The following is a 16,515-nucleotide window of genomic DNA, read 5'->3' as shown; positions in this document are numbered from 1 at the left end:
CAAGGTATAAATAACAACAAAACTCAAACCCTTAACTTGGGGTTTATTTCGCTTTCAAAAAATTCCCCACATTCAAAAAGGCTCCAGCACCTTCTAAGTCTCTCTTTTAAACATAAGCAAACAACATCTCTGCTCTCCTGGCTGCCCCAGCCCAGGGGTCGGGTTTTCAAAGGGAACTGGAGTATTTTGCTCTGGAGGGATCTGAAGTAACTGAGACTCATTTAGATGGGGATGTGAGATAGCTCCTGCCTGACAGAGGTAGGTGCCCAGCTCCTTTTGAAATTCAAAGGGAGCTGGTATCAAATTCCCAGAGGGTGGTTCCTTTGAGATCTTTACCTAGGAGCTTTTACAGATTATTAGTTGCTTTTTACAGATTGATAGACTGGGAGGTCTTGAAAATTAAGTGATAAAACCCACTTATCAGATGAGGAGTCGTTTTACAGGGAAGGATTTTGATTCGCTAAAAGACCACTTAGCTATTTACTGAATGAACTCCCAACAATATGTTGTATTTTTAAAACACTTGCTGAAAACTGATAGCAGTGGAGTCAGGGGACTGAAACCATAACCCCATGGAATGCTACAGGGTCTCTGGTGGTGGGATGGGCTCCCAGCTCACAGGAATGACAAAAGGGACAGTGTGTTACTCTTATTGCACAGCTAGATTCTCTTTCTCCATTGCAAATCTATGTTCCCAGCCCTCAACAAAAGTTATTTTCCTGTGGTCTGGCTCTGCTGAGAGACTTCTCTGCCCTGGCCACTGGGAATAGCATCCCCACCCCAGTGGAGACCCCTGCACTGGGATCTCTCTGAGTAAAATGGAGGGGGGTACAGGAGTGGGGCAGCTCCTCCCTGGTCAGGCTTTGTGTCTGAGTCCATTCTGAAAATAGGGGACCAAATGAAATAAAATAAAATAAAATAAAATAAAATAAAATAAAATAAAATAAAATAAAATAAAATAAAATAAAATAAAATAAAATCCTTCACAAAATGCACTGGGCTTCTGGGAGTATGCAAATACTCATTGTGCAGAGCAGATACAACAGGAATTGCCTTAGTATTTTCCTGTTTTACAGAGAAATAACATGAGCATCTCTGATGTACTCAGTCTCCCAGTGTAAAGCAGCAAACAGGTGACCAAGTCTAAAAGCAGGAATTCTCAAGAATATTGCTCACTAGAGTACCACTGCTCGCTTGTAGTTACCGCTATATTTGTGTAAAATAAACATTTTTTTTTAATGGCAAGGCCCTGTTTTTACTCACTTATTATTTGCATAGTGTTCAGGTCCAGCCTTACTTTGCTGAAGGAGGAAAACCCAGCTGCTGTGTAATCTTTCCTACACTGGCAGTCTTCTCGTCTGCTCCCGTTATACGGACACTCGGTCGGGTTATGCAATCTGAATCAAAAGAAAACCCTTTCTACTCATGGCCAGGAAATACTGCCATGGAAAACAAAAACACTGTGAGGTTCATGATTACAGGATTTCTTACCTGTATCCATACACCTCTGAAAAATTCTCTGCATCCCCGTTTACAAGGGTCACATACTCCTTTGGGCTGTCAGTCTGCATCCCAGAGCAATACACCTGAGAGAGAAAGAGAAGCCAGGATTGTGTCATGTGCAAAGGCATCACTGAGACAACCAAAGGCAGAAAATCCAAGAGTGGAAGTCAAGACCACAGGCAGGGTCCTCTTGAACCTTCAGAAAACCCATGAAGTATCATTCTGTTGCTGAAATGCACCTTTAATGTCTTTCCTTTGACTTGCAGGAAATATTCACCATCTTCAGTGACACCTTCAAGATTTTTAACATCTTTGCAACTCCTTGGTAAGTCACCTGAAACAAAACAGAAATACTTGTAGTCACTGAACAACTATACATCAAAATTTATTTTGAATCTGAGGCTTCCAAAACATCAAAACATCTTTTTTTATTTTTAACAGCTTTCCCTGAAGTGTCTTAGTCCTTACTTGGATGGCTCCCAATGCTTGGAAATACTGTAGATCTCTAGGAGTTTGAGGGGAAAAGATGCTGAAACCATGAGAAAGGCAAAAGAAGGTGTAAATCTGCAGACTTACAGTCATGGACATTGTGACATGTCCTCCTCTCTTCAGGTTTCAGGTCCACGTGGCACAAGCTGCTGAGCTGGTCGTCATTGGTCCAACACTGCACTGAGCGGTGCATGACCCCAACTCCACAGGTGACAGAGCACTGCGGGACACAAGACAGAGATTCCTGCTTTATCTCAAGGGTTTATGGGCTCCAGAAAGAACAGAGACAGATGGTTTCCCTTCTATCAAGAGACAGCAGCAAAGACTTCAATCCCGTGAAGTGTTCAAACACAGGCTTAATTTTAATCAAATGAGTAGTCCCTTCGGTAATTAATCCCTTCCTTATTATCATTGATTACTTCAAGACTACCATACTTTGCTCAGTGTTTGCACACTTTGCTGGATGAGGCAGTTTGTTAAAGGGAACCATGTGCTCAAGTGAAATTGCTTATTTTTCATATTAGGAAGATTGCTGTTTTCCATGCGAATTGCACAAAAAAAAAAAAAAAAAGGAGTCTCAAAATCTTCTGTCCCCTACCATGCTGGGAAAATGGGTACATCTGTGCAAACACTGGGTCATCCTCAAACCATCCAGTCTAAGGGCAATCCTAAGGCTGAAATTGTACAAATTGCAGGAGGTACCAATCAGCAGAGCATCCAGCTACTGAGTGTGGGCTGTGGGAGGTGGGACCACCTTGCTCCTCCATCCACAACTTGTTCTTTCAAGTACTTGAGAAATGAAGTTCAGCTCTTTCTACTGCTACCAGGCTAGGCTATAAAGAAAATGAAGTTGCTCATCCATTTAGAAATTATTATTCTAAAGGAATACACCATGAAGAAAATGGTCTTCAACGGCTCATGGTATTCACAACTTGGGCATTTACTCTTTATCAAGTCCAGTTCCATAAAATTTAGCTGAAGCGCTGAGTAGGACTCTCTCTGTCCATCAAAGGTGATGGTATTTTACATTAAATCCCTTTCAAAATCACAGCTGACAAGGGTCATGGCACTTGGTGGTCATTGGGACATTGAGCAGCTCAAAGTGAGGAGAAAGGTGTTGCTCTCTGAAATGAGTGCTCTTTGCAGTGAAGTTGGATTAATGACTTGGGTATTTTGCACTTAAATTCTGAGGGAAAATACCAATTAATTGATGCTGAGGTATTTGCTATAACTCCTACGTGCTGACTCACAGGGAGGATCTGAAGCTTCCTATGGGGCAGGAGGAACTTAGGTTTCAAATGGCTTTGTCAGTTACCGTGACAACTTCTACTACATTTTACTTGGCCTGACACTCATCGCCTTGTAAAGGTTTGACAAATTCCTACAAATGCCTGAGCTGGGTTAATAAATCAAGTTTATGGGAGAAACATCACATTTCAAAGAATGTCAGAAGCCCTAAGAAGTGAAATGTTATCACCTTAACTAAAATTTGATCTTGTAGTTCAGGTCCCAGAAGAGGCTCAAAACAAATAACTTTAGCAGAAAGGCCAGGTTCTTTTCCCTGACCTGTCCCAGCATTTGTGAGAAGGAGGGGGAGGAAAAAACAAGAAAAAAATTGTTTTAAGGTTCAAATGACCAGTGTTTCAGCCTAATGCTGGCTCCCAAGTCTTTCTTATACATGTGGCCAAGTGGGATCAACTGCAGTTGCCAGTGACTCACCAATGCTTCTAGCACAAGGCTTTCAAACCCTTGTTTTCTGCAATGACTAAGCATGCAGCATGGCCATCAACATGGCCACAAACGTTGGCTACATCCCAGTTTTCATGAATGATCCTACTTGTAGCTGCTGGGACTCCCCCATACGAAGGGGTTCAGTCGGAAGTATGGAGCCCTACACACACCAGGCCTGCTGCTGCACCAGAGTATTCCATGCATTAATTTAAGCATCTCTAAAACATTCCCCTGCCAAACCTTTGGTCTGTGTCTAAACAAACCCCAGGTTGTTCCATTCTTTTTGGCCAAAAAAGAAGCTTGCCCGACTTACGCTTCCCCAGTTGCCGACGCGCCAGGAGGCCGAGATGGGGCACTCTCCGAGGTAGCAGGGCTGGATGTTGGGGGGCTGTGTGCCAGGACAGTTGACCATGTTCTGGTAGCCATACTCATAGTGGTCCTTCCCGGTGTAGATCTCACTGCAGGACACGAGGCGCTGCCTGTAGCCCTTCCCGCACGTGACGGAGCACTGCGGGCACAGCAAGGAGCGGTGAGCACCACCTGCTTCAGCAGGGCTGCCCAAAATGGGAGGGGAGGAAACCAGGCCTGACAGCTTTCAACACAGGAAACTGATTCAAGGGATCACTGGGTTCCATTTAAGCCAGTCATGAATATTGTAAGTGGCTACTACGAGTGGGCTGGTGCCTGACATTGTCTTTGGGCACCCAGTTCCTCTCTGGGCTGGATCTACAGCTGCTCCAGGACTCCCTGCTCCAGGCTGGCTCCTGGCCATGTGTTATTTCTTCCCAACCACAAAGAAAGGAGCAGAAGATCCATGGGAATTTGGAAATGCCTCTATTAGTTGTTTTGGTTGGGTAGGTTTTTTTTGCCATACATACAGAGAGATAGAAAGGGGTCAAGGTTGACTCTGAATTGCAGGTACTTGTCAGCAACTAGGAGAACCAGAAGAACAACAACCAGAAGAATGAGAAATTTTTCATCGTAATTAGAGGATAAACAGCACTTCTGCCTTCCTCATCAAAGGACTGAGTGGGACCTGGGAGAGCCAAACTCTGGCTCTGTAAGATCTCTTTACCTCTCTGTCTTCATGGGCCTGAGTGCTCCCAGGTGGTCTCCCAGGCACTGGGGGTGGGTAGAGGGTGCCTGGGCAAGGAGCAGCCAGAGCTCCAGCCTGACAAGCACCTCAATATTTCTCTTAAGAAACCACTCAGCAGACCAGGCTGCTCTGAGATTTTCTTATGTCTCCACATTTCTCCCTCCTTGCACTATCTCAGGTGGCTGGGCTCTCCTTCCCCTCAGTCCTGCCATGTTTTCCTTTTTCCCTTTTCTCGTTCTTGCTCTTTAATCAGTGCTGTGTCAGCAGCTGCCTTGTCATTTCCCTCTGCTGTTTCTCCAACTGGAAAGTAATCCTTCACTGGCTGCAGAAGGAAACAGGCTGAGATTAGCCTGCGTCCTCCCGCACGCGGCGCCCGCTGCAAGGAAAACTCATCTATTTTCCCTGCCTCCCAGCTGGGAGGGTGAATGGCCTGCCTTCCCTCACTCTGGGTCCTTGCCCCTGCAAAGACAGCACTGAGGAAGGATGTGCCCCCATGGTCACCTCCAGGCTTGCCTCTCCCCCATGATGCACATCTGGACCCTTGTACAACTCACAGGGCCCCAGAGCCCCCAGGGAGTGGATGGGAATAAAACCAATTAATTAAATAAATGAACTAAACCAGCAGAAAACCAAAGAGGGTGCCTGTTGAATGCACTGTGCTTTGGAAGAAAATTGCGTCCAGATAATATTAGCTAGGACCCTGAGCACGCTGCTTTTACTCTTTAATAACCTGGTTGTCGGCCACAGCCCAGCTCCTTTCTATCCAGCAGGGAGACTGCACACCGAAATAAACCAAAAAATAAGATTTCAAACCCACGGCCTTGCCTTGCCAGCGCTGATTGATTTGGGCTGCAATACCTCAGCAGGGGCAGCGTTGAGAGGAGGTCAAGGATGCAGGGGCGGGACGGGGCCTCACCTCTGACCACTCTCCGGTGATCCAGATGTACTCGCAGGGCGGCAGCGCGCAGCTCTGCACCTCGGCCGGGCGCTCGCTGGGCTCGCAGCGGCCGCTGCTCTGCGGCTGCTCCTCCTCGTCCACGCACAGCACCTCGCGGAACCGCGACGCCTCCCCGCACGTCTTGGTGCACTGTGTGCGACAAACAGCAGCTCAGGCAGCCCTGTGGGGCTCCAAGGGACGAACCCACGCCCCAGCAACCCCTGTAAGCTGCCACTGGTATCCCCTGGGGGAGGATTTCCCACCAGGACCTGCTGTGCCCCATGCTGCTGCCTGTGACAAACTGCTGCTGACCTCCGGAGTACTGACCCACGTCCCCAGGAGAGAGCAGAAACCAAGACAGCAGGTATTGGGATGGGGCAGGTGTGGGGCCCAGCTGCGGTAGGATCAAAACATGCAGGGTTGGGCATGCTGGGCCAGGAGATAGGGCCAACCCCCATTATTTCAGCCCCTAGTGAATACAGCTATTTGGAGAACGACAACTCAACCATCCCCCGTGCAAAATTCACACTGCTGCACCTCTGGCTGTGGCTGGTGTGGGGGGAGCTCCTTCCCCAGCTCTCTGCTTTGGCATGGGGCACACATAATCATAGAATCATCATAGAATAGTTTGGGTAAAAACAACCTTAGAGACCATCTCATTCCAACCCCCTGCCATGGGCAGGGACACCTTCCACTAGAGCAGGTTGCTCAGAGTTTCACCCAACCTTGGCCTCAAACACAGCTCTACAAGCACTGCAGCGCAGGCAGCCCTGCAGGTTTATTCTCTTTTAAACACTGCCCTGCCTGATATTAAGATCAACCCATGCCAGACAAGTACAAGTGCTCCCCAGGTCCTTCTGGAGATTTCAAGGACTCAGTTCTTTCTCTCCTTGTCACAGAAAAACGAGCCTGACTGTGAGGCTGTGTTCCTGGGAGTGAGGCTGTCCTTGGAGGGCATCTTAGAAAAACACATAAAACAAAATAAATCAGTGTAAGAGCAGCTGCCTAGATAAAACCCCATTTTCTTTTAGTTATTGCCTGTAATGGACTTCTAACACTTTCAACTAACTGGATTAACGAGGAGAAAAATGCATGAAAATAATCATTTATAGAACATGTAGGGAATGTCTTCCCCTTAAGGAAAAGGATAAAACATCCAATCAGACCATCCCTATCTGTACAGAAACACTGCTTGAAGTTACCTAGGCTTGGAACACTGTGCCAGTTTAATCTAGTTGGAGTCTTACCCTCCAAACATCATTTCCAGCCTCCCTGAAGCAAATCCTGTTCTCCTGGCTGGCCAACAATTAGGAAGATATTAGTGGGTTCAGTTAATTGCAAAATGCAGGCACTGTCATGGCCTTGTTACTGTAATTGGCTGTCAGAACCAGGATTGTAAATTATTTGAGAATATTGAAAATTCAGATCAATGTGTGGCAGCAGCAGCAAACCAGGAGAGCAGCAGTGAGCACATCATCATGTGGGGTGTAAATATTTAAAACTGGGGCAAAGTGGAAAGGGATGGGGAAGGAGAGGCAGCTCCACAAAGCAGCATTTATTCCAAAGGAATAACTTAGGAGCTCTTAGGCAACAGTCAACATTGCAAAATCTGCAGTCTGCCAGAAGACCCCAAGGGCTTTGTGTGCTTTCAACCTTATTTACTCTCTTGCTTTGAGTCCTTGGAGTGGAAGCTCCTTCTAGGTCTGTGCTGAAACATGGCAATCCTACAGGGGTTGGGGGAATTTGCTGGAGTGTGATTTCCCCAGAAAGCAAACAAAGTGAGCTATATTTGCCCATCTCTGATTATCTCCCTATTACATAAGTAAAAACTGAAAGGGGGTCATTGTGTGTGAATATGGCACCACTGCAGCTCCATCATCAGGGAGCTCCCCTGACAGCTCTCCAGGCACCTTCTGGGGCAGCCTGAACCCCAACCTTCCTGCTCACTGGGAGTGGGGTCACAGCATGCTCAAAGCTTCCCTCCTTTGGCATTTCCAGCCCAGTGAGGGGTCAGCAATACAAGGTGAATCATTCCATGGTCCCTCAGAGCCAAAGGAGGCACCTTGAAAGGAGAGGGAAGAACCAAGCCTGATTTTGTCTCATCTCCTTAATGTATATTTCAGACTAAATTTGTAAAGTACATTGGCTAATGCTTCACTTTCAGAGGGTAAACCATGTCTATGCCATCAAGGCATCTTCTAACAGTGGCTGTGAAGAGCTATCACATCAAAAGCCCATCCTTGTTTAAAATCATTACTTGCTGATGGAAGACTGGCACTCCCAAGCACATGCCAGCCTGATTTGGGTTTGTCTGCAAATAACAGTTGTGTGGCCAAATAAACCTGAGCCAGCTCTGTGCATTTTGTCATCATCAGAAATTGAAAGTTTGGCTATTTGTATTTTTAAGGGTAACTGGTAATTAAAATAATCCCACTGAAATATTAAATGAGGCTCAAAGACAGTGAGACCATCATAAAATAAGTCAAAGAGAAACACTGCAGAGGTTCCAATCAGCCAAAGCCAAAGTTATAAAACATTATTCATGTAGAAAGCAGATAGTTCAGCTAGCATGGGAAGGCTATTTTTCCTTTTAATGCAGTGACAGATTTTGCATGAATTCTCATGTTCAAGATTGATTTAAGTCTCACGCAAAACAGTGGGGCCAGGCTATAACAGCTATTGATAGCAAAATCTGAAAACAGGTCAGGCATTTGACAATATTTGTCTCTTTTGCCTCATTTCCCAAATTCTGAACTATTTTCCTGGCAGATCAAATTAAGGATCATTTCAGGCACTTCTGAAACTGCTTTAGAAGAGCAATAATAACAATTAAAACAACCCCAAAGGCAGTGCTTTGCAAAAGCATTGATTTTTTTTTTCTTTTTTTTTAGATAACAATCTAATGCAGAGATGAAATGTACCCCCCGTGCCATGAATGCTTGAAACATGCCTTGGGTAACTCTGCAATTCAAATCAGGCAAGGATGGCACAATTTCCCCCCAAAAAGACAAATGTCAAAGATTCAGGAGTTGGATGGCAGCTTCCAGAGCGTGCGCTGTCCTTCCACAGAGGCTCATATAAAAACTTTCTCCCAATTTTCCCTTTTTCTTTGTGACTCTAGTCTGAGTTCTTTTTTGACATTAGCAAGGCTCTTTCTATTGACTTTCTTCTCCTTGGTGAGGGCACTGAGAACAGGTGATTAATGTGATACACCAACAGAGCAATAAATGGTTTCCAGTAAATTTCATATTCCTTCTCACTGTCAAGACCAACACTTTTTTTTTCGAAACAACACAAGTACAACAACAAAAAGGAACAATTAAGAAACCCCAAACCCTCTTGAGAGATTCCCTTTAAAGATAAGGAATCAAGAACAAGACAGCACTGAGATGTTATTTATATCCTGCCTTCCATGTCAATTAGGGTTCATTGCTGCTCCCTGCTCAAAGAATACCAATGCAATCTGTGCCTCCTCATGGACACTGCCTATGGCTGGAGGGAGGTGCTATTCTGTTTTTTCACTGTGTACACCAGAACAAAATAAGAAGTGCTTGGAAGAAATGCTTGGAATGAGCCAGAGGGGCAAGCTCACATTGGGCAGCTCCTGCATTTTCCTGTTCATGGTTACTCATGAGTACTTATGAGGGTGAGGAAACCTCCAGTCCCTCTTAGTAAAGCTCCCTTGGGGAAAAATCAAATCTCCACACTTTGTTCAAAATTTGCCCAGTGCAATGGGGAGTCCTGGAAAATTTCAGAAAACATCAGTATTTGTATCCAATCAAGGGCTCAGAAGGGTGAGGGCAGGCGCCTCTCCAAACTGCTTTGAGAAGTTGCAAAGATAAGGGAGAGAGGGCAAGTTGGACTTGATGATTTTGGAGGACCTTTCCAACTAATGATTCTAAGATTCTACAAAAGGATGGGGCAGGAGTTGTTTCTTTCCAGGGCTGATTACAGCACCAGGTAAGGACTGGCACTACCTGCTGTTTGGTGACCTCTTTACTGCCTTTAAATTTATTCACTGAAGAAGTCAATGGGCTCTGTAAAACTAAAACTAAAACCGCAAGGAAGCTGCTGGAGCCCCCTCAGCTGTTCCTGCATTTCCTTTTCTGGCTGGGATGTTTCCATCTGCTACCACTGTGTGACCAGCCTGGCTTTTCCTCCTGCTGCTTCCCATCACTCTTCCCTGTGTCCTGGGAAGCAGCTGGGAGAGGACACAGCCCCTCTGGCCTCCTGCACTCGTGGCTGGGTTACACAGGATTATAAACCCAACTTCCCAGCACTGCTGAGGCTGGGGAAATGAAGATAAACTTGTGTGTCCTGTTCCCGTCAGGCTGAGGCACCACATGCACGGGTTAAAAACAGAAAAAAACAGAATGAAAAGAATCATTTTGGTGTCTGGTCTGAGCTGCCTCTGCCAAAAACTTCTGGGCATTTGAAGGCTGACACAGCACCTTCTTGGCAGTGCATGGTGGGGCTCCTCCTGCTCAGAATCCCCTCATACTCCTACCACCCACCAGCCTTGAGGCCACTCATGCCCACATTGCAGGAGAGTTGGAGTCACTCCCTAAACCACTGGAGCAGCAGCTTTATCCCCAGTTTCAGTCTCAGGAGCTGTTTTTGATGGGAACTGATCTTGGTCACACAGAAAAGCATCATCTCCTACAGAAGACTTGATCTCAGCACTGCTCATGGTTTGATAAAACAGCAAAGACCCAGAGCTCAGTGAAAGGATAGGGATGTCAGATGGTGCTGGGGTAATGGGGCAGGAAAGAGGCAATTACCACTGCTCCCTAACTCCTCCAGACACTGGGCTCAGGCTGGAGCAGCACAGCAGGGCTCTGCCTCCTGGAAGAGACCCAAATCCATCCTACCCAAAACCTGCTCAGCATTTTCATAGGACCCAGCCAAACCCAGGGCAGCACAAGCAATAAATTAACCCTACAGAGGCATTTCTCTGCTCTGCATGAACTTTTTTTTTTTTTTTTTTTTTTTTTTTTTTTTTTTTTTTTTGCAACCCCAGGTTGCAACCCAAACACCCTGACCCTCCAGCAGCACTCCCAGCATCATGGCACGCCTGAGAGCACAGAGCTGTGAGCTGGGGGAAGGAAGCGAGGAAAGAGAGGAAGGGAGGAAAGAAGGAGGGAAGGAAGGAAAGGGAGGAGAGGAAGGAGAGGAAAGAAAGGAAAGGAAAGGAGAGGAGAGGAAAGGAGAGAAGAGGAGAGGAAAGGAAAAAGGAAAGGAAAGGAAAGGAAAGGAAAGGAAAGGAAAGGAAAGGAAAGGAAAGGAAAGGAAAGGAAAGGAAAGGAAAGGAAAGGAAAGGAAAGGAAAGGAAAGGAAAGGAAAGGAAAGGAAAGGAAAGGAAAGGAAAGGAAAGGAAAGGAAAGGAAAGGAAAGGAAAGGAAAGGAAAGGAAAGGAAAGGAAAGGAAAGGAAAGGAAAGGAAAGGAAAGAAAAAGGAAAGGAAAGGAAAAAGGAAAGGAAAGGAAAAAAGGAAAGGAAAGGAAAAAGGAAAGGAAAGGAAAAAGGAAAGGAAAGGAAAAAGGAAAGGAAAAAGGAAAAAGGAAAAAGGAAAAAGGAAAAAGGAAAAAGGAAAATGAAAAAGGAAAGGGAGGGAGAAGAAGAAGGGAGGAAAGGGAGGAAAGGAAGGAAAGGAAGGAAGGTTGGTTCTTACCGCCTGCCATTCCCCGGCTGCCCAGCGGTGCGTGGGGCACGGGGGGAGGTGACAGTCCCGCTGAGGAGGGGGCTGGCTGGCCGGGTCACACTCGGCCTCCTTGGGGCTGCTGCTGCTGCTGCTGTGGCACTGCACGGAGCGGCGCTGGACGCCCCGGCCGCAGGACACCGAGCACTGCAGGGAGGGACACAAGGTGAGTGCAGCTCCCATCACAGACACCACAGTGAGTTCAGGGGGTCTGGGCTCTGCTCTGGGCTCCACGGCATCGTTAGCAATGATTAAGGATTCTCTTTAATAATATATACTAATGATGTTTCTAGCAAAAACCTAAAATTTTGGAATTTGAAAACAAGGTAGCAATGCTCTATCAAACTTCCAAGTGAGGCTTTTCATTGTGCAAGGGAAAACTGGGAATCTGAAGCCAGTGTGAATATTTGCTGTTGGCTTCAGTGGGGTCAGGACTTCCTGGACAGGATTTTTATTGAAAAATCTGTTTTTATTGCAAAATAGCAGTGCTGCAAAACCACCCTGACATGCCAGAGGCGGCCAGGCTCTGAGATTTGCTCTGAGTATTGCTTCTCAGGCACTGTTTCAAAAAAGTAATAGTTCAAAATGCATCAAATGCCACAAACAGCGTGGGCTTTAATGAAAAGCAAACTTGGATTCTATAGAAGAAAGTGTGTAGCTGTAGAGAGGGAAAGGTGTGATACAGCTGGGATTTCTTTCATGCATCTAGACATGCACATGCACCAAGGCAGGGAATACAGTTAGGTTTTGAAAGCAAATGTCTTTTTGAAATTAACTGCATTTCACATTTCCTTCATTACACTGTGGGCACATTTTTCCCAACTTCAAGACACAGCAACAAATGCCTGCATTTTTCTGTTTCTCAGACATCTTTAAATTATTATCTATACTGCAATATTATTAACAGCTTATTTTTTCTTTCACGCAACATTTCTTAGTGTTGTGACTGCACACTAATGTGTTTAGCAGTACTTAATATTCCCCTGGAACAGATTCCTCCTGGCTAGACCTTAAAGTATACTATACAGATTTGGAGTAAAGAGAATTTGCATTTTTAGAAGAAAGTGCATAAAAAATAAAGGTATGTATTAAAACCACAGCTGAATTAACAACTAATATTATTTATAACTAATATTACTTATTAATATATCAGGTACTAAGAAAATAAGTTCACAGTCTATTATTGCAATGCCCACTAAAATGAGCCTTCTTAAGGCAGGGAATTGAGTGGTACCTGATGGGGAAGCAATTCCCTTTTCTGTATTCCTCCATAATGCTCTTTGCTTTACTGTCCAAATACCCCATAAAGCCAAGAAAACCAGAGAAAAGCTGACTGTGACTATTTGTCTGGCTTCAGACATTCATAGGAGGGTGGGAGTATTTTTGTGTAGCTTTTGAAAGCAGCAGTGGGATTTCTGTCACTAGTGATGCAAATGCTTCCCATATGCTGCTGCTTCCCTGGGATTAACAGTGCTCTTTGTCCTACACATTCCATAGGGGACTCTCAAACTGAATAAAGGCACAAACTTGGAGAAACATACACACCAGGATGCCTACCATGCTCTAAGGTATCTTTTGAGTTGCATTTATCACCAACATAAAAAGCCCAGGTGTGGATAAAAGAGCGCAGGTGACACTGTGGCTTTTTCATGGGGGGCTGCACTGTGTGTGTGTGTGTGTGTGTGTGTGACACCTGGGTTTGGGGAGAGGATGGTCCCTGGACTGTGCCAGAAACTCCACCTGATGCTCTGCCTGTGTTTTTATACAGGGCTGGATTTCAGCCTGTAGCTGAAGTATGCAAATACCAGACAGCAGCATAAATATTGGTATTTTTGTTAAAGGAAAGGTAAATGGCCATAATTGACACCACTTAAGAGAAACAAACACATTAAATCTGATATTTCAGTGCAGACATAAACACAGTTAAAACTTGGAGAAAAAGCCTTTTTAGAGATTTATCAAAAATGCTTTGCCCCAGGGAAGTGAGTTCTTAACAATCTAGAAAAGAACTAACCATGTTTTGAATACAAAAGATCCAAAGAGAAATAAACCTAGGATTGGAGCACCAGCACAGCCAGTGTTCAGCTGAGACTGGTTTTTAACCATTCCTGTATTTTTTGAGCTTAATTTTCTCAGTAATTCCTTTTCCAGAAGGCAAAACCCCCCCAACATCTACCTAAAGGTATGTGCAACAGGTTCTGTGCATATATAGTGACACAAAGATGCACTTTTATGGGAGAACCTTGCCTTACTTCTCATGCAGACTTTTTGGTTTATTCAGGAGAAAAAGCACAGCAGCTCAGCTTCGGGATTAACATTCTGAGAAAATTACACCTTTAGAAAGTTAGGGGTTTTTAGATAATATCTAAGTGGAAACTGATCATGGCTCCTATTGGCAACAGTGGCACTGGAGATAGGGAAAGTCACATGAAGTTTTCATGCCCAGTTCATACCCTGATCTACTGTGTATTCAGAGCACCAAACTCGTGTCTGTTTCATGCTCTTAAGGAGAAGTTCAGCACCTAAATTTGGCTCCACAGCATTAAATCTCTGGCAAAGCCCTGAACACCCTTACAAGGGACCCAGAACCAGCACTTCCAACCTGTGACAGCCCCAACTCTTCATCGTCACAGGCAAAAAAAAATATGCTGCCAGCACTAGTGAGGCTCAGAGATCCATGCCACAGCATCTGATGGGGCTTTAAAAAGCCCAATTTGACATTGTAGCACAAATTTTTCTACCACTTTACTTTGTCCCCAAGCAAGATGCTGGCTGGCTGAGCACATCCTGCATCAGGAACCTGGGCTGAGGAGCTGCTCCTGGAAAAGCCTGTTCTTAGCCTTATCATTAGCATACAAATATTCCTTAATTGCCCAGTCACGAGAGATGACCTTAGACCATAAATCACCTCATCCTCCTATTAACTTGGGTTTCTTTCTCTAGTTGCATAAAATTAATATCCATGATGCAGTGGAAAGCTGAGAATTTTAAACCACTTACTTTTACCAATTAGTATTAGTGTATTTTAATGCAATTGACAGACCATTACATTATTATGTTTACAATTATTAGTCAAAACTGCTTTCAGGAGTAGCCACTTAAATAAGGTGCAAATTGGATACCACAAGACTGTGTAATGGCCTTGCATTTTATTTTAGTCTGGCTCCTGTATAAAACTGAGGTTTCAATCCTGAAGGTAATAAAGCTAATAATATTGACTTAATTTCCAGTATGGGAGCAGTATTCTGGATTTCACAGGCTGGATGCTCCTATCCTCAGGTAAAGAGCCCAGACCTTGGTAACTGAACCTCCATGGTGAACAAGCACTGAGTCCTTTACCCATATAATGGTAAACACTCCTATCCTGTGAATCCAAAGGTAAGGATTAAAAAAACAACTAATACAAGTCTGAAAACAATCACAGATCATTAATGGGTTTGCTGTCCTTTTTATTAGTGGACATTAATCAACAGCATGGTGTCCTACTCCTAACATTTGCATGTGTTCCTGTGGCAATGTGAATGGTTTGTCTTTCAGGAAACTGAAATACCTCAAGAATGGGTGTTTTGTACCTAAATTTGGAAGACAGAATGCAAGGGAACACGATGCCTTACAAGTTAACAGTTCATTTAGTCTGGGATTTTCAATAATTCCTCTGATTAGCATGCTAATGAGGTAGAGGGAAAAGCAAAGTTCAGAGTTAAAAATGTGATGCAGCAGATTCAAGGTGATGACAAAGACATTATTTTCAGGAAAAAAGGATTCAAGGTATGCTTTCAGCAAGCAAGAGTTTAATAACTCAAAATACTTTTTTATTTCCAGCAGCCTCTGATCTATGCATGACTGTCTGACTTTTTAACAAGGGAAAATCAAGCAATGAGTTTATTGCTCAAAACTAAGGAAGATTTTACTAGAGATATGATATTTAAATTATATTTAAAACATGAATAAATAGTAGATTCTCTTTAATATTATATATACTAATGATGTTTCTAGCAAAAACCTAAAATTTTGGAATTTGAAAACAAGGAATTTGCTTTCAGATAGACACTAAAAGCAAGCTACCTAGTTTTCAGCTGGTACAAATCTGTGCTGCTCCACTGCTGTCCATGAAGCTGCACTGTTTTACACCAAACCTGGCCCCAAACCTTCACCCTGAATAATTCATGAGGACAGAAGTGACTGGAAAACCAGGCTCTAACCAATTTGATGGAGGAGGAATACCAAAAGGTGCAAAAGGGTACACAAGATGTCTCACCTGGCCCCAATCTCCTGCTTTCCACTTCGGACATCTGCCCCCTCTGCATTTCTTTTGCACGTTGGGCTTAGCAAGGTGTTTACAATTCTCTTCTTCTACATGCCTCCCTTCCTTTGACAAACAGTACACACTGCGGTGCTTTTGGCCCCTTCCACAGGAGACAGAACACTGTAAATATAAAGTAATAACAGATCAGCTTGCACACTCATACAGGGGCCATGGCTACCCAGGGCATTTTCTTTTAGCTGGACCAAAAGGCACCTCCCCAGGTCCCCAGCAGGCTACACAAAGCTTGAGGGGAGTGCAGGCATTTCATACTGTGTGATATCCTTGGTCAAAGCTCCAAAAAATGCCAGTATCAAAATAGAGAAAACAGCTGACATTCAGCAGGGATAACAGCCTGGATTCCTGGCATTGCTCCAGTCCTTTCAAAGGAGCAGAGTCATCTTACAGGGATCAAGGCAGGAGCCCTCAGTATCTACTTAGAACAACTTGAAAGGAACCATTTCCATTTACCTTGGTACAAAGGGATGTCAAATATTGGCAAATCAGGAGGATAAAGTGTATGCTGCACCTTCACAGAGGGAAATAACTGCACAAAGGACAAGGCAGAAAAGTGCAGCATTTCCTTGTCCTTGGTACAAAAGTTCATGTTTGTTTTATCAGTGTAGTCTGACTTTTCTTTCCTTCACTAAACAGATTGAAACCAGGACATGTTCATCCTTAAGATTTATGCATTTTGAAAACAACTCAGAAGGTGGCAAGAAGGCAGAGCCTGGAGAATCAAAGCAAAAAGCAAACCAG

At 44.4% G+C, this 16,515-nt stretch overlaps 1 protein-coding gene across 1 annotated transcript; it reads right to left on the bottom strand.

The window, feature by feature from the left end:
- Nucleotides 1–1,560: 1,560 nt before the first annotated feature.
- LOC131088290 (A disintegrin and metalloproteinase with thrombospondin motifs 9-like) lies at nucleotides 1,561–15,931 on the bottom strand. The gene is made up of 7 exons (XM_058032215.1): nucleotides 15,923–15,931; nucleotides 15,712–15,822; nucleotides 11,427–11,600; nucleotides 5,736–5,906; nucleotides 4,037–4,231; nucleotides 2,080–2,212; nucleotides 1,561–1,586 (listed from the first exon to the last, which is right to left on the bottom strand). The coding sequence occupies exons 1-7, from the start codon at nucleotides 15,929–15,931 to the stop codon at nucleotides 1,561–1,563; spliced, it is 819 nt and encodes a 272-aa protein (XP_057888198.1).
- Nucleotides 15,932–16,515: the final 584 nt, after the last annotated feature.

The sequence above is a fragment of the Melospiza georgiana genome, chromosome 11, assembly GCF_028018845.1.
Source record: "Melospiza georgiana isolate bMelGeo1 chromosome 11, bMelGeo1.pri, whole genome shotgun sequence".
In the NCBI taxonomy this organism is placed as follows: Eukaryota; Metazoa; Chordata; class Aves; order Passeriformes; family Passerellidae; genus Melospiza; species Melospiza georgiana.
The sequence above is the reverse complement of the archived record's forward strand: the minus strand, read 5'-3'. Positions and strand labels throughout refer to the sequence as shown.

Excerpts from the sequence above, each read along its gene's own strand:
- LOC131088290 (XM_058032215.1), bottom strand. Across the intron at positions 4,232-5,735 it reads TCACCGGAGAGTGGTCAGAG|TGCTCCGTCACGTGCGGGAA; the intron begins GTGAGGCCCCGT and ends CTGTGCCCGCAG. Across the intron at positions 1,587-2,079 it reads ATGTCACAATGTCCATGACT|GTGTATTGCTCTGGGATGCA; the intron begins GTAAGTCTGCAG and ends TTTCTCTCTCAG.